The sequence below is a fragment of the Phocoena phocoena genome, chromosome 9 (assembly GCF_963924675.1).
Source record: "Phocoena phocoena chromosome 9, mPhoPho1.1, whole genome shotgun sequence".
Classification (NCBI taxonomy): Eukaryota; Metazoa; Chordata; class Mammalia; order Artiodactyla; family Phocoenidae; genus Phocoena; species Phocoena phocoena.
In genome coordinates, this window is record NC_089227.1 from 83,423,454 (window position 1) to 83,442,548 (window position 19,095).

Sequence of the window (19,095 nt, forward strand, 5' to 3'; positions counted from 1 at the left end):
GTAATGTGATCTATGAAAAAGCCTCATCTGGAAGACTCAGAAAAATACCTCTGAAAATTACTCACTGAAAAATTCAAAAGAAAGTGTTAGAAAACTGTTGGAGTCCTCCATAGAATACAAAAAGTTACAGACTCTATGAAACAGGAAAAAAATGGTCATATGATAGCCTAAACTGAGAAAAAGCAGGAGATATTTTTCTGTTGACTGACACTTGATAAATATAGGCTAAAGAATAAATGCCAGTAGAATTAGAGACAAAATATGTCTTCCAGACCACTAAAGAGGAAAGAAAGTCTATACACAAAAGATAGAAAATAAGGGGAGGAATTAAAAAAACAAAACAAAACACAAAGTATAGAACAAAGGAATATAAGTGAGACCAATTAATTCTGTTATAAACCATAAATATAAATACTATATTTATATTGTTGTTAAAAATAAAGATTTGCTTTTAGATTGGAACAACAACAACCCAAATCAGAACCCAATTTTATTTAATTTATGTGACATACTTACAGTGACTCACAAATGTTCAAAGTAGATGCAAACTATACCATCAAGAAAATGAAAATACAATCCACAGAATGGGAGGAAATATTTGCAGATTATGTATCTGATACAGAATTTGTATCCAGAATATATAAAGAACTCTTATAACTCAACAATGAAAAGACAATTAACCTGGAATTCCTGGTGATTCAGTGGTTAGGACTCTGTGCTTCCACTGCAGGGGGCATGGGTTCGATTCCTGGTCATGGAACTAAGATCCCACAAGCCGCTCAGTGCGGCCAAAACAAAAACAAAAAACAATTAACCCAATTTAAAATGGCAAAGAATCTGAATAGATATTTCTCCAAAGAAAATATAGAAATGGCCAGGAAGCACATGAGCACTTTATAAATAATCATTAGGGAAATGAAAATCAAAACTACGATGAAATACTTCACACCTACTAGGATGACTATAATAAAAAAGATGGACAATAATAAGTGTTGGAAAAATTATGGACAATAATAAGTGTTGGGATGTCAAGAAATTGGAAGCCCCATACATTGCTGTTGGGAATGTAAAATGATGCAGCTGCTTTGGAAAACTTAGGCAATTTCTCAAAATGTTAAAAGCAAAGTTACATATGACCCAGCAATTCTACTCCTACGTTTACCCAAGAGAGCTGAAAACAAAACTTACACACACAGTGTTCATTGCAGCAAAACTTACATACAAAAATATATAACAGTGTTCATAGCAGCATTATTCATAATAGCCACAAACTGGAAATAACCCAAATGTCCATCAGCTGATGAATGGATTAAAAGAAGTTGTATTATCTATACAGTGTAATATTACTCAGCAATAAAAAGGAATGAAGTACTGATAAATATTACGGCATGGATGATCCTTGAAAACGTTGTGCTAAGTGAAATAATCCGTTCACAAAAGGCCACATGTTGTATGATTTCATTTATGTGCAGTGTCCAGAATAGTCAAAGCTATAGAGACAGAAAGTAGGTTAGTGGTTGCCAGGTTGGAGAAGGGGGATGAAGTAATGGAGAGTGACAGCTAGTGGGTATGGAGTTTCTTTTAGGGGGTATAGATTATGATAATGCTTATTACATGACCCTACAGATATTTAAAAGAGTGAATTGTACACTTTAAACAGGTGAATTGTATGGTGTGTGTGGTAGGCTGATTAATGAATGGCCACCAAAGATATACAGATCCAAATCCCTGGAACCTTTGAGTGTTACCATATGGCAAAAAGGACTTTGCAGGTGTGGTTAAGTTAAAGATTTTTGAGATGGGGACATTACCCTGGATTGTTCAGGTAGGCCCTAAATCTAATCAGAGTGTCTTTATATAAGAGGGAGGCAAAGGGAGATTGATGTAGAAGTAGGAGATGTGTTGGCAGAAGCAAGAGGGTGGGTGCAGGGAAGGGGTCAGGAGCAAAGGAATATGTGCTAGACGGCAGCTAGGCAAGATGAGAAAATGGATTCTCCCTTAGAGCCTCCAGAACAACCAGCCCTGCCAACAGCTTGAGCCTTTGAAACTAAGAGAACGAATTTCTGTTGTTTTAAGCCACCAAGTTTGTGATACTTTGTGGCAACCATAGGAAACTAATATGTATGGTATATGAATTATATTTCAGTAAAGGTGTTAAAATTTTAAAAGCAAAATAACAGGCAAAGGTATGTCAGACAAATCCCTACAAAAATAAATCATGGATCACAGCATTAATATCAGACAAAGCCAGATTCTCAAGACAGATGAGTATTAACTGAGAACCATAGGTCTTCTAGTGTTGATAAGTAGTTTATGTCTCAAGTAACATTAAAGCAAAGAATGTAGATCAAAAAGTTAGAAATGGGAGAAAAAAATAAAAAGAAACTAGTGGTAGTAGGAGGCTTTGCTATCTTTGTCAGATCAAGGAAGAAAAATATAAATAAGAACATAGAGATCTGAATATTAGAATTAATAAGGTTAATATAAAGAATAGATATATTAACATTGATATCTTACAAATATATTTTTGAATATACCATATTTGAAAAATTACATGAATGGGTTATAAGAATTGACCATATGTTATTATTAGGCCCCAAAGAAAATCTTAATAAATTGTAAAATGCAGAAAATTACACAGGCCATGTTTTTGACCAAAGTATAGAAAATTTAGAACTTAATATAAAAAAGATTGACAGGAATTTTCAGCCACATGGAAATTTGAAAAAACAACTTAATTTGCAGACTACTTAAAAACAATTTTTAAAAAACTTTAAAAATTATGATCTACACTGATGCTCAAAGGAATGTTTATTGCCTTGATTTTTTTTTTTATACACAAGAAAGAAGGAAAAGAAACTACATCTAAAGCCAGAAGCTGGAAAGGGAACAAGAAAATAAGTCTAAGAAATAGAGTAAGTAAACATGAGGAAGAAATTAATAATTTTGTAAATAGAAGTAGAATTGTTACATTCAAGAAATGGTACTATGAAAAATCCAATGAAATAGAAAAACTTCTAGCATGCTAATTGAGAAAAAGGATGAAGAAAAATATACAGTCTTAGAAGTGAGATAACAGTTATAATTGCAGATAAGAATAGATTGAACATTGTAAGGAAATGATATGCATTAATTTTGTTCTTTTAAATTAAAAATCCTAACTAAGTGGATAATTCAATAAGAAAATAAAATAACGAAAATATATCTAAACCTCAGTAGGATAATAAACATGTACAAAACTGAAAAAGCAATTAAACCATATCCTTCAAAGGGACACTACGCTCCTGATTATTTGGGGTGACTTCTGTTAAACCTTCAAAGTACAGAATATTCTTTAATCTTATATATATACCAATACACAGGGTGGTATTAAAGAATCAGAGCTCATGTTTACCATAATCAATTATGCAGTGTATTCCACATAATCTCATATTAACAGTAAAAGAAATGATTTTGTAATAATGTCTAACATTTATTGAATGCTGTGTTCTAGGTTATGTATTATATGTATTATAATTATGTATTATCTCATTAAATATTATTAAAATTTTGGTATTTGCATTTTGTCCTCCTACCTGAAGCCATCATTAATATTCCTTCTTGCTCTTCTTTCTGGAGGCTGCTGGGAACTCTGGAAAATTAAAATTCAGTAGGGCCATTCATCTTTGGAATATGGATTTCAGATTCAAGATTGTCAGTTATTTTACAAATTTGTCAAAGGGGGATTGAAAACTTTACTGGGCCATTTTTTTTTTTTTGACTTTTGTCTATTTATTTATTTGGCTGCGTTGCGTCTTTGTTGCTGTGCGCAGGCTTTCTCTAGTTGCGTTGAGCGGGGGCTACTCTTCGCTGTGGTGCGCAGGCTTCTCATTGCAGTGGCTCCTCTTGTTGCAGAGCACGGGCTCTAGGGTGTGCGGGCTTCAGTAGTTGTGGCATCTAGGCTTAGTTGCTCCGCGGCATGTGGGATCTTCCCGGACCAGGGATTGAACCTGTGTCCCCTGCATTGGCAGGCGGATTCTTAACCACTATGCCACCCAGGAAGTCCCTACTGGGTCTTTTAATACGTGGTGTTGAGATTTCTCTTATATTTTCCAGAGTTTCATTTATTTCTCCATACTGTGTTCTGCCCATATTACCTCCTTGCCCACAGCTGGGATGTATGGCAAGCCACTGTAAATAAAAACAAAAACAACAAACTGGAAAAAAAAATTTTCAAAATAAGAACAACTACAATTTACTGAGTGTTTACAATGTGCCTGTTTCTGCTAAGCACCTCATGATTTTTACTTAATCATTACAGCAACCCTATGATGTATATATATATATGTTATTATCTGTGCTTTACAGATGTAGAAATTGAAGGTTTAAGAGCTTAAGTATTTTGTCCAGGGTCACACAGTAAGGAGTGAACTAATGATTAACATTCTTAGTATATAAAGAGCTCTCAAAAATCAATAAAAATATGAACAGATTAATGAATAAAAAGATCCAAAGATATGTTTGAATATGGGTTAGATATTAGAAGATGATATTAAGGAAGTATGTTATTTTTGCAGGTTGTGATAATTGTATTGTAGTTGTGTATGAGAATGCCCTTATTTTTCCAAGATGCATGTTGAAATATTAAGAAGTATTGGGACTTCCCTGATGGTCCAGTGGTTAAAGAACTTCGAGCTCCCAATGCACAGGGCCCGGGTTCAATCCCTGGTCAGGGAACTAGATCCCGCATGCCTCAACTAAGATCTGGCGCAAATAAATAGATAGATAGATAGATAGATAGATAGATAAATATATATATATATATATTTTTAAAAAGTGTTGCAAAGTCTATACTTTAAGTGGTTAGCCCAAAAAATGTGTGTGTGTATAGATGGCAGATAAAGTAATTATGCCAAAATGTACAACTATTGAATCTAAGTGCTGGATGTACAGACATTTATTTTACTGTTCTTTCCACCTTTCTGTATATTTAAATTTTTTCATTTAAAAATTATATTTTTTAAAATACCCAAAGACAAAAGAACATAAATAAAAGGAGAAACTACAAATGTTTAACAACCACAGAAATTTTCAAAGAAATGGGAATTAAAACAAAAAGTCATTTTACATGGCTCATGTTGGCAAACAGGAAGAAGATATATAACTTGCAGTGTTGGCATATCAAACAGGCAATGTAAATTGGTGTAATTTTCTGGAGGGCATTTTGGCAACTGGGATAGAAAGTGCCCCCAGTGTACACTTTTTAATCCAGCTTCCTTTTGAAATTTTCTCCTAAGAAAATAATTGATTAAATGAGCAAAGATATCAGTCGCTGTACTATTTATAGTATTTTTTTAAAAATTGAGAATAACCTAAAAGTTCAAAGATAAGGGGTTGGTCAGATAAATCGATGGCTTATCCATAGATAGGACTGCTACACTGCCATTAAGCATAGATCTTTCTAATATTTTCAGATGCTGATGATGAATTATTAAGTGAAGAAAACAGGTTAATAGAACCATACAGAATTTGATCCTACTTTAAAAGTAAATCTGCATTTTCTACATGTTTATGAAATTGCTGAGTGCAGAGGATTGTTGTAACTAACATTTGTATAGTAGAGCAGATTTATATTCTCAGTAGTCCTGACAGGAACCCTGAGATGTAGGTATTTATTTTGCAGATGAGAATACTGCTAGCTCAGAGAGGTTAAGTGATTTGCCCAAGATTCCCCAATTTCTGAATAGTAGAGCCAGGGCCCAACATCTCCCATAGGTTTGTCTAGGATATTGAATACGGAGTTTCAAATTTAATCTCATTTTCTTAGTCTTTCCCCCACTCCTCTAAAGGGGGACAACTATACCTTCCAGTTCTTCCCAGTTCTGTGAAAGGTCAGTATGGTTGCTATAAGCAAGCACCCACTATAGCTACTGCTAGCTTCTTTCTGGGGAGGGAAAGAGGCAGTATAACGGTCATTATTCTGGTGCCACTGAACAGCAAAGGTCGCTTTCCCTTTCGCTCCTCCTGGTCAGACCTGCAGAACTAAGAGAAGAGGCCAGAGAACCTTGGGGGTGAGTAAGTGATGAGGTGAAAGAGAGTAGGAAGTAAGAGAGAGAAACTTCATCTATATGTGCATATGTTTGTATGTAGTTTTTAAGGGAGAAAGTCATTTCCATGTATATTGAAGATGCAAATAACACAAAACAGACATTATCAAAAATACTTTCAAACGACTGACTGAAAGAGAATAGGAAAGAGAAAAATCTCCTCCTGGATATTTTAATAGCATCTCAAGTTCAGCAAAACTAAAGTCTTCTCCTCCCCAACCAAAGAAATTAATGTCTGTTTCCAATATCTGTCCTCCTCATCCAGTTACTCAAGGCAGAAACCTAGAGCCATTTTGGCACCTCCCTCTCCTCTTCTCCACCCCACACCCCATCTATTACTTTGTTCTCCATTCATTTCCTAAATATCTCTGAAATTGGCCCACCTTCTCTGTTTCCATTGCCACGACCCTAGCTACCAATCTTGGTGTTCATCCAGTTCCCTTTTCGGTGGCAGGAGCCCTCTGCTTGACTCCCACCTGTCTCTAGCCTCATCTTGCCCCATTCCCCAGCTTCTCTCTCTACTCCAACCACAGTCTTTGTTCACTCCCTTGCTTCATCCCTCCACAAAGCTGTTGTGTATGCTCTTCCCTCTGATTTGCCCTCTCTTACCTCCTTCTTCACCTTATTAAACTTTGACTTATATTTAAGAACTCATCTCAGTTGACACTTCCTCTGTGAAGTCTTTCTGACCTCCCTGTGCAGATTAAAGCCCCTTGTTCTATCCAAGACTCTCACAGCGCCTCTGAGCACTTATTATAGATGCTTTATTATTTACCAATTTGTGTGATTATTTGATTAATGTCTGTCCCCAGCTAGATTGTGAGCTCTTAAGGTGGCAGGGACTGGATCTACTTTATTCTCCATTGTGCTCCCAGTGCAAGCACTGTGCCTGCCATGAACAGTTGCTCAGTGATATTTGTTGAATGAATGAAGCATCCTAAACGTTTGGCAGCACTCAGAAATTCAGAATGCAGATTTGGTTTCTAAATTCTGATCCTGCATTGGATCGAAATTGAGATCTTGAGAGGTAAAGATCTATTAAGTTAGATTGTGTCATCTTTTATAGTACTTGTCCCAGTTTGTAATTACACATTTATTTTTGTGTTTGTCTTCTCCACTAGATTGGAATATATACAACCTTGGGGCACTGTGACTGATAACTTTGCTTCCCATTTTGTCCCCAGCCCTTTCCTTAGCACAGTGCCCAGCATACAAATGAATAATAAATACTTTTTGGATGGAGAAGCTACTGGTTCAGAGATTACATATGCCATGTCTATATATGTAACATGGGGGTAGTGAAATAACTTAAAATTAGGCAAACTCTCAGAAAGGGCCTTTGACTATGATGGAGAATGAGAGTTCCTTAACCTAGAAACTTAAGATTTCTCTAAGCTGCTTGGGATCTACTACCTTCAGATCTAATGTCCTCTGCAGTTTAAAACTTTTGTCTTTTTAAGGCCTCTGCTCTTTAAAACAAAGCAAGTTAAAAGACCTCCAGAATAATTCCATTGAATGTTTTGGTCTTTTTGAGTATCATTCTTAGTGAATGAAGGTGTGGCTCCCATAGTAAAACATAGAGTTACCAACATTTAGACAGGCTAATTCAATCCTGCCCATGGGTTGATGTTAACTAGAGTGGGCATATGTAGCTAAAAACTTCCCTTTTGTGAAAACTCTGTTTCGGCTTTGATTTCTTGAGTGGTTTCCCACATTGATTTTTCCTGTATGTGGCTCAGTGTCCTCATGTGTGAAATAAGGATAATACCAACTTCACTGGGGAGCAGTAGAAATTAATTAAAGTTTATTATCATTCCCCTATATGTAATGTTTACAGAGAACTGGCATGAAAGGCATTGGCAAATGGTAGATTTTAAAGTTGCTGTGCCCTAAGGACATTGTCTTGGTGGCTTACTGCCTTATCACATACTTTTATGAGCTTTGTAGAATAGGCCTAGAAAAATTTTATTGAGGGACAGAGAGAATTTCCATCTTTTTTCAGAAGAACCATGGGAGTTTCTGAAGGTGGAGCTCTTTCCTCAGAGTCAATAATCCATAGCATTTAGATGGGGTTACTCTGGGTATGACTAACCAGTTCTAAGGTACAGATATTAGTCACAGTCACAGAAGCAAGAGGTAGCTCTGGGGTTATCACCAGCTTCTTTGAAGTCATCCTTCTGCCTTTGTTTAATTCCACCTTTCCAATAGTCTCATGATTTCTTGTTTTAAGTCATTCACTTATTTAGATAGGTTTTTAAAAAATGGCTTCAAGTTACATGAAATGTGGAAGCATATTTTAAAAGTAGTAAAGGAAAAGCCCTATTGTTTGTTTATTAACTTACTCAACAAATAACTAACACTGTTAGATACAAAGTACGAGATAAGGATTCCATCCATCTAAGTCCTTTGAGGTTTCAAGGTTCAAAAGTAGGGATCCAGGGGGCAAGGGGAAAACTTGAGATCTGGACTGAGGCAGGAGAGGGAAGAGGCTGACATTGGGACTGAAGAGAGAACAGAATGAAGCCAACAGATTTCATGGGCCACAGCGTGTGGCCTGGCTCTGTGCCAGGCATGCTTCAGGATCACAGGTCTGAAGGCAGCTTTGCACTTGAGCATCTCTTTGTTATATACCTCAGATGACAATGTATTTTTAATCTCAGAGGGGCTCATAGGTAAAAAAATATTAAAAATCTTTTTTGAGACCTTCCTGAAGATTCCTCTTTTATCCAGAAAAGCTTTGAGTATGCAAAATAATTATATCTTGTCTGGGACTGTTTTTGCAACCTCACTAAAGGCCCATTGACCTTACGGTTGTAGCAGCCAATTCCTAAATCCTCAACAAGCGCATTCTGTGCCCAGAACTCTGATGGCTCCTGTAAACACCCTAAACGCTCTCATCTCTGTTAATTATGAGGATGTTTGTTAATGTATTATCTGTACATGTCTGAATATGTGAAATGTTTCATAATATATATTTTAAAAATAAACAAAAGGCCTGGTTCCTGTGCTCAGTGATTTCATAACACTAGTTGTGTACAGTGTAGCCTGGAAATAACATGTAAGTGACACATGATTATTTGAATCTGTAGAAGTTTAAAGGAGTAAGATAATTATGGCAAGAACACTTGGGAAGTTTTCTCAGAGAAAGTGGAAGTTGAGTTGGGCCTTGAAAGGTGGATAATATTTGGATAAGAAGCAGAATTAGTTGAGTTGGGCCTTGAAAGATGGATAATATTTGGATAAGAAGCAGAATTAAAGACCCAGAGACAAAAGAACTTGCTAGATGCAGAAGTTAGTGAGGAGGATGGCTAGCTAAAGAGGGAGGATGGTGAGCAAAGCTGCCCAGTAGGACTCTGGGTTATGCGCTGGGAACTCAGGAGGGTGCTATTCACATAGTTCTCAGAGCTGGGCATGCACAGCTGTACGTGGTGGCCCTGGTGGAGAGTATTGGGAAAGTAGGGAATGATCAGAACAGTTGAAACGCAAGACTGAGAAGTTTGGACTTCATCCTATAAGAAGTGGGGAACTGTAGGAGTATTTTTGAGAAAAAAGATAAATGATAGTGAAGTGGCTGAACATATAGGCTTTGAAGCTACGTAAAAATTAGTTTGATTTTCTGCTATATTCCTATATACTAGCTATATAATTTGGGGAAGTTACTTAAGCCTGAATTTTCTTATCTGCAAAATGGGTATAATGGTAGTTTCTTTATAGAATTATGTGAGAATTAATTGAATAATGTATGCAGTGCATGACACATAGCAAGTGTTCAGTAAATGGTATTTGATTATAATTTATCAGTGTTTCAGAAATTTTAAATGGCAGCAGTATAGAGGATGAATTGGGGGAGGAGAGATTGGTAGGCAGACCAGCTGATTTTGTTTTTAAGTGGTTTTTAACTTTAATTGTGAAACAAGTTAGTTGACAGCGACATATTGGTGTGAAGTGACAAAGGCTTTAGCTGTGGTTTTTGGAATAGAAGGTGGAAGTTGGAAAACAAACAAACCTGTATTTCATCATATCTCTGATACCATCAATTATAAGATGCACCATTATTTATGTAGCACCAAAAAAAGAAAAAATGACAAACTCTGACACAATGCTTATTATCACTTGGAATTTTTATTTTATACTTATTGAAAGAGTTTTTTCAGGCTTACTTAGATACAGATTTTAATCATACTGCTTTTGTAAATACATAAAAAGGAAAATGTAAGTGAAATAAATTTCCTATTTCTAAATTTTTTTTTAGCTATTCCTAAAACTTTTTCACACTCACAGTCCAATTCTTCTGGATTACTTCTTGTTTCAGAGTCATCATTGTATGTGTGGTTTCATGTAATATTGTCCTCTGTGCCATCAAGAGCATGGGTGGTGCTTCATTTCTTTAAAAAGAGCTCTACTGTTGTCTCTGAGACTTTTTCCAAGCTGCGACAAGTTTGATGCTGGTGCTTTTTGGTCTTACCAGAAGGATCACTGGGGAAGTTATCAGACAACAGCCAAGACTCACATTCCTTTCTGAAATGGTGCTAAATGGTTTGTTGATTTTAAAGGCCAGGGGTTACAGTCATGCCTCCAGGGATAACAGCCATGTTCACAAATGTGCAGTCAGTGACTGCTATGCCCCATAACACCTGGTCTACAGCAATTTTAACATGTATTCCAATTTCAGAGGAATGATAAGTGTGGTGGTGGTGGGGTTCATCTCAGGATTGATAGATCAGGTAGAATTGAAGCCCTAGCTTTTTAATTCTGGGAAAGTTAGTTAACTTTACTAAGCAGACTTAGAAATATTGTGTTCACACCTGAAGTTGTAAATTACTCTGAGGGATGCTTTACCAGCTTCTTTTTTTTTTTTTTAATCAAGATTTTTTTAAGGAATTATACAGCACGGGTAAGTTTAGCAAAATGCCTGGATCTGAATTCCTGGAATTCTGCTGACCCATACAAATGGCTGAAATTGTTTCAAACTAGCTAATAATAGTAATAATCTAATGATTTTTTGTTTTAGAATGCCAGGTGTTTCTGCACAATGAAATTTACCCTTATATTATTTCCATTCACTCCAACTATGGGAATACATACTAATATAATGATTTAACCTGATACATTAAAGTTCAAAGACCATAAATTAGGCTTACTCAGTTTTTCTGTGAGTTGGTAGTGTAAAAACTCTACTTAGGATATAGAAACCTAGAAATCAGAAAATATGTATCCTTAAAGATGCCATGACAACACAGCTATTTAGTTACAATAAATATATCAGCAGTAATTTTTGAAACTTTCTCTTTTATTGGAAACCAGGATAAAACTGAATCTCTAGAGATAATAATGATTCTACGTGTTTGCACTATTTTTCTTTCATCACTTTTATTGTTGACCTATTTGGAAAACTCTGTAAAAGTTGTACATCGTAGCCAACAATAATTTTTACTTTTCCATATGCTTGAGGTTGAGTATGGGAATCTTTCTCTTTTAATCTTCATAGTGAGATATTTATAAGGAAGTGTGTGGTGATTGGAGTTCAGTCCACTTAGCAGAAAACCCAGGACTCAAACATTGTCATAACTTCTGGGTAAACCTCATTTTCTCTTACCCTTTTTTTCTAAGATAATGGCCTGAGCCCTGAAAGCAAGTTAATTTTCTATCCCATCTTGTCACATTTCTATAATTCCATGGCTTCTTTGTTATCCCCAAAGGTATCCTCATCCCCCTTGTGTATTCTTGTAAGTGAATGAACCCATTATTGGTGGTGGTAGGATCCAGTGTCTCTCTGCCATTTCTGCTCATGATAGAAGAATGTGTACATGTGCAATGTGCTGCTGTTAAGTTCTGGGTTTTGAGAGACCTTTCACTGGCATTGGAAGGAATGGAGTCAGGGTAACAGTATCTGCTTCAGACCTGGGCTTGTCAGAGTTACAGACGCATCATGGGTTTGAAGTTCACCTCTGTCACCAGGGAGTACCAGAAAGGAGGAGGACTTGACCTGTGGTGCTCTCTCTGGCCCTGGGCCTTACTGATAGTGACACCTAGCTAGTTTTTTTCTCTGCCTTTCAGTGCAGCCTCTTGTACACTTGAATCTCCTGTTTGCTTGGTAGTCTAGCTTTGTAGGAAAGTAACGGCATAGGAAAGTTTCAAATAAGTTTCTTAGAGTTTCAGGGACATAAGGCCTCAGTGATCTTGAAAATGATTTTGGTAATTAACTGCCACAGCTAGGTTTTATCAAATGGCCTGGGAAATGCAGAATAATGAATGCCATTCCTGTTAGATCTGGAACAGGTGTTGGGGCCAGCATTTACGGAGAAAAGGTGATTTTAACTGAGGAGCGGTATTTCTGTAAAAGATTTTTCCTCTGGCTTCTTTCTACAATTGTTACCTGTAATTTCATCATCTTTTCATTTAATTCTGTACAATGTGATGTCTTTGGGGCCAGCGGGTATTTTTATCTGCTAGCTGTGGACATGTTTGTTCTTAGGGCTCTGCAATGGCTGAGGGAGGCCCGCCCCACCCACTCTCTGGTTGCTTGGCACCAACCCTCCCTGGTTGTTGGGCATCTTGTTTACTTCTGCCCTTAATTCCCTGCAGGTCCGTAAGTACAAGAGCATGATCCTGGAAGACCTGGAGTCTGCCCTGGCAGAGCATGCCCCTGCGCCACAGGAGGTTAACTCAGAGCTGCCGCCTCTCACCATCGATGGAATTCCAGTCTCTGTGGACAAAATGACTCAGGTAAGGGGCAGGGAGTGAGGTGGCACAGGTGTGGGCAGGCCTCAGATCTCTTTTTTTAGTTTTGTCCTCAGTGATATACCACGAGAGTGAGACACAGGCTGGAGCCTGATAGTGAAACAGTAGCAGCCTTGGAAAAGAAAATGTAGTGCCAGGAGAATGCTCCAGCTGAGGGCGTGGATGTGGTCTTCTACTTCTGTTGGCAGTTTTTTCCTTTCACTTGGTCCCTTGGGTTAGATAAAGAAACTTTTAGCTGGAGTTGGTTTGGACAGGAGACTGTCAGGACTTTGATGAATCACAATCAGGGGGACAAGTAAACTTTCAGTCTCTTTTGGGCTGAGCTGCTCCTCTTTCCATGTAACTTCTGAATACCACCACACTATTGCCAAGGAATGCTCACTGTTCCAGGGAATAAGAATGGAAAACTCAGAAGGACACCCTCCTGAGTCATTGCTTTCCTCCTCTCCCTTTGAGAGGGGAAGTCAAAATGTACTCAGCCTGATAAATCAACATACCTCAGGGATTTTGCTGAGACTGTCCCTTATAAGTTTTTTAGCTTTAAAAGTGATAGCTTGATCGAGATCAAATGCCTTTTTTATAACATCTTTCTACCTTATTTCTTTATTAATACTTCCAGCTTTAAATTCAGTTGTGAGTTTTCTTTCCTTATCTTGTTCAGACTTCCAGCAGCATTTAACATAGTTGATTACTCCTTCCTTCTAAAAATACTTTCTTCTCTTGGTTTCTGTACCCCACCCTCTCCTGAATACCCTCCTGCCTCACCGGGCACTCCCTCTCAGCTCTGTGCTGGCTCCTCTTCCTCTTCTCACCTGATCAATATTGGCAAGTCCCAGGGCTCTATCTGTAGTTTTTCTCCAAGTAATCTCATCCTGTCCTGTGAGCCTTATATCCCATCCGTATGCTATCTGTACCCCGGCTTATACCACTGTTAGATCTCCAGTACCTAACATGCCTGAAACAGAACCTTTGACTGCCCCCACTCTCCACTCCAAATGTGTTCCTCCCCTAGTATTCCTCATATCAGCTGATGGCACCACGGTCCATCTGGTTGCTCAAGTCCCAGCATAGGAGTAATCCTTGGTTTTGCCCTCACTCCCCCACAAACCTCATCTAATTCATTAGCAAGTCATGTCATTTCATGTCTGAAATGTATTCTGAATCTGACCATTCTTCTCAGTTCCCATCACCACCCTTGCCCAAGCCTTTAGCATCTCATACATGGACTGTTTACATTGATCAGTTCTATTGATCTCCTTTCTACTGCAGTCCACGCTCTACAGAGCCACCAGAGATTTTTTTAAAAACTTAAATCAGGTAATATCACCCTCTTGTTTAAGCCTTTTAATGGCTTTCCACTATTCCTAGAATCAAATTAGACTCTGCCATGGCCTCTGAGACCCTATATTAACCTGGCCTCTTTCAACCTCATTTCTCATTCTTCCCCTCAGTCACTGTGCTCTGGCCACACTCACCCTCTTTCTTCCTGTCAAACACTCCAAGCTCTTTCTTTTACTTTTTCTATTTCCTCTGCCTGAAACATTGTTTTCCCAACTCATTGCATGATTGACCTTATCTTATTCAAAGTCTAACTCAGATGTCACCTCCTGAGACAAGCCTTTCTTGATTATCCCATCTAATGAAGCTTTCTCCTCACCACCAAGTTACAGCCTAATACATCCCCTATTTTATTGTCTTCGTAACACTTACCACTACCTGAAATTATCTTATTAACATTTATACTTCTGTGTGGTCTGTCTCTTCAGCTAGAATTGAGAGCAAGGGCTTAGTTCTGTTCTTCACTGCTGTCCAGTACAGCTGCCTGGCACCAGATAATATCTGTATTCTAAATGCAGTTGGCCCTCCATATCCGTGGGTTCTGCATCTGTGGATTCAACTAGCCTCGGATTAAAAATATTGGGGGGAAAATATTGCAGAAAGTTCCAAAAAGCAAAACTTGAATTTGCAGTGCTGCACCTATTTACATAGCTTGTACATTGTATTAGGTATTTTGGTAATACAGAGGTGGTGTAAAGTATATGGGAGGATGTGTGTAGGCTATGTGCAAATACCATGCCATTTTATATAAGGGACTTGAGCATCCTCGGATTTTGCTATCTGTGGTGGGGTCCTGGAACCAATCCCCCGCAGATACCTAGGGGTGACTGTAGTACTCAGTCAATATCTGTTCAGTAAATGACCTAAGAGGCAGAGCAGAAATGAATCCAGGGAGTGGGTAACTGGGTCACAAGTCTCCTGAGTGGGTGTTCACTCTGCAGACATTGATGCTGCAGCTCAGGAGATGGCACTTCATTTTTACCTAAGTCTGAACTAACAACTTGGTTTGAAGTAATGCAGTATTTTAGAAATATAATGCTGAATTGTAATCTTTTGATTGTTGGATTCACAGATCTTTCTGTGGACACTTGAAGTATCTCTGGATAATGGTTCCGAAGGAAAGCATTATCCAAACTTTTTTCCTGTCATTTCATACCTGCTGTTATTCTATCCCTAGGACCATTCTGACTGGTTAAAGAAAACATAAAGTGAATCTTATCTGATTAATGTACAGAATCTACTCCGTATCTCAGGTATAAAGTACATCTAAAGCTAACTAAGCTGATTAAGAAGCTTACTTAATCAGAAGTAAGGAGTCATCATTAAGGAGAAGGAGTGCACTATGTTTAGGTAAACTCCTCTCCTGCGATGGGCATGTTTTGCTTCTTTGTCACATTTGGTGTGTTAGGTTGAAATAATCTGAGGTTTTTATTATATTAAATCATGGCTACTGATAATTAGGAAAATTTGGGGACGGTCACAGAAGTCAGAGCAAACAGTTTAATTATCACATTGGAGGTAAAACATTTAAAACTGTTGTTTTCCATTTTTATGAAATATGCACTCAGTAGAGCTTGGTACAATGGTACATCCAAGGGAAGGTGATACTAAGTCATGAGTCGGTCTCAGAGGTACTTTGTTGGATGCATCTTGTTGGATGCATCTTCTTTATTGTTGTACATTCCCTCCTTACCCGTCTCACCACAGATGACGAGTAAAAAATAACGCATAACAAATAAAACAAACATGGTGAGGAGGAGTGAGCAGGGTGATGAAGAACCCAGCTTCCAGCTGAACAGGAATTTCTGAGGAGTCGGATCCTGCGGTTCCTCCCCCCACAACCCTTTTTTTTTTTTAAATTGTGTTTTATTTTGTTTTCCTCAAATATTTGCTTTCTTCTTAATGTTAGCCAAACACCTTTTTTTTTTTTTTTTAGCTTATTGATCCTAAAGCCTTTCACTATTAATGGTAGTAAAAGCAGGGTTCTATTTCAAACCAAACCTAGATAGGCAAGGTTATGGGAATTATAAAGCATCATCAATAGAATATACATTGGTACAATTTTTCCAGAGGGCAGGTTGGCAAAATTTTAAATGTGCATGTCATGCCCTCCAAGTAAGCAAAGATGTATGCTCATGGCATTGTTTACAGTAGGAAAGTCTGAGAACAGTGTGATTGAATAAATTATAATAGTGGTGTTTAGAATTTACATGGAAAGAAGAGCAGTTTAGCCCAAAAAAGAGACTGTTAGTGACTGTGCAGTGAAATATTAGACACTAAAAATGATGATTTGCTCTCTATTGCAGTAGAATAATACTGTGATATATTAAGTTAAAAACTAGTTATAAAATAGCATTTCTTATGTACTCTAATTTGAGGGGTTTAGGGTTTTATTTTTGTTTGTTTTCTTCTACTTGGGGCGGGGATGGCTAGATTTTTCCCCCTGCAGGGAATACAAGATTGAGTTAATTGATCTCATTTGTTTAAAACATGCACACGAAACTTGCCTGTATGTGTGTGAGTGTGTGTGAAACTTTAGATGGATATACACCAATATATTAACAGTGATTATATATGTGTGGTGGCATTATGGGTGATTTTCAGTGTCTTTGTCTAATAAGCATGAATTTCTTTTATAACCATAGAAACCCCAAATTGAATTTTTTAAAGTGTAAGTTTGTTGATGTTTCTGCTTTGTTTTGTCCAATGATTTTTTAATGTTCCAGTGAAGATGTCAACTCTTTTCTCTCTCTCTCTCTCTTATTTTTCTCTTCTGTAGCTACTGTGTATTGGAAGGCACAACACTAAGTTCTTTACAGGAGTATCTCATTTAAACCTTGCTCTCCAGTGTGAGAGAGAGAGAGAGAGAGAGAGAGAGAGAGAGAGAGTGTGTGTGTGTGTGTGTTTGTGTGTGTGTGTGTGTAATTTCTATTATAGTCAAGGAAGAAGAGCTCAGATATGGTCTGTAGCCATAAAGGACAACGTAAGTTTAAGTGGACACCAATTCTAGAGTTGAAACCATATGGATAATTCATGACTTCCTTGAAGTGATAAAATTCCTGAATTATAAAAGTGCACTGGAATAGAGATGGACTTTGGGTTAACCAGACAGCTCTGTTAATCATCTTACCTGCACTGAATGCTATGGAGATAGCTAATGTTTATATTGATGACCCTGATTTACAAGTATAATTCCATATACAGTCCTAAGATGAGTTGTGAATCATCCAAAGAGAATAAATTATATTCAACATTGTTCTAAAGTTATGTGTCCCATTATTTTAATTCTTTACAAATTAGGAAGTTAGCTGGAAGATCTAGTCTTTAAATCCCCGTTCTACTACATAGTAGCCTTGGTTCTCAGTTTCATCTTATGAAAGTGAGAATAATACCTGCCCTCCTACCTTATGGAGTTGGAGGAAGAAAAAATGAGATGTTATATTGGAAAGTACTTTGAAAACTAAGGAATCACACAAAGGTATTATTACTAATTATTAATACTAGTTATATACGTTACCTATATTAACTTTTGAATAATCTGAACATAGCATTTCTCACCCATTTTTCACTTAGAGAAAGTTAATGAACCTAGCTTTTTTTTTTTTTTTTTTTTTAACTCAGCAGTGAAGTGGCCAATACAGGTCATAATGTATTAAAAAACTGAGGCACAAAGAGAGGAAGCAACCTATGAAGCAAGCTAGTGACAAACAATAGAACTTAGGGTGGAGTCCATATTGGCAGTGCTTTCTTCTGCCTCTCTCTCTCCTCCTGCCCCCATTACTCTCTCTCCCTCTTTTTTTCAATGAAACTATACTGCCATCATCGCTCAGACTGAGTATCTCTGGTAATCTACACTGGACAGTTACTGTTGTAAAAGAATTTCTTGACTTGCTCCAGCAACTGTCAAAATTGTCTTCTGCAACAGGTTGAAGTTACATATAACGTAGTATCTTAAATTCTGTGTGAGCTGAATGTGCCGATTCTTTCAGGAGGCAGCTCTGTAGTTGTGGTTTTTGTTGTGTTTTGCATGTTGGTTTTTGGTTTTGATAAAAGTATAATTCTATATGAGTAAATAAAATGTTTACCTGAAAAGCTTCTGTTTTTATTATTATAAATATATCTTGATTCTGAGAAAGTCTTTTTTGGTGTGTGTGGTAAAAAACACATAGCTCTGCAGTATTTTTAGTGAAAAAATGAAAACTTGAATTTCTAGGCACCTTTAAGAATAGTGACTAGTGGCTAGAACTTATCCCATTTCTGTCTGCCTCTTTTGTGTAAGAATTGAAGGAGGTTGAGAAAAGGCTTAGGAGAAGAAATCATTAATATGGTATAGATTCTGCAGTCGCATTTACAATGAAATAATGAAGTCATCTTTTTCAGAGATTTTGAAAGCCAGGTCGGCAAAATTTTCTTGGATACTTCAGACCAGAGACCAGAGGATGGGCTAAATTGTGCTTCTCAAACTTCAATATGCATAGGAATCACCTGAGAGTCTTGTTTGTTTAAATGCAGATTGTGAATCAGTAGGACTGGAGTGGGACCTGAGATTCTGCCTTCTAACTTCTAGGTGATGCCAATGCTGCTGACTCACAGACTACACTGTTTTGTTTTGTTTTTTAACCTCTCTATTAGAGTATAATTGCTTTACAATGGTGTGTTAGTTTCTGCTTTATAACAAAGTGAATCAGCTGTACATATACATATATCCCCATATCTCCTCCCTCTTGCGTCTCCCTCCCACCCTCCCTATCCCACCCCTCTAGGTGGTTACAGAGCACCGAGCTGATCTCCCTGTGCCATGCGACTGCTTCCCACTAGCTATCTATTTTACATTTGGTAGTGTATATAAGTCCATGCCACTCTCTCACTTCGTCCCAGCTTACCCTTCCCCCTCCCCGTGTCCTCAAGTCCATTCTCTACGACAGACTAC

At 37.5% G+C, this 19,095-nt stretch overlaps 1 protein-coding gene across 1 annotated transcript in view; it reads left to right on the plus strand.

Annotated features, from left to right (window-relative positions):
- NRF1 (nuclear respiratory factor 1) overlaps positions 1–19,095 on the plus strand; it is an 89,669-nt gene that overhangs the window by 12,775 nt on the left and 57,799 nt on the right. The window contains exon 4 of the mRNA XM_065884004.1: positions 12,672–12,812. Within this exon, the coding sequence (XP_065740076.1) occupies positions 12,672–12,812 (141 nt within the window). The remainder of the gene's footprint in view (positions 1–12,671; positions 12,813–19,095) is intronic.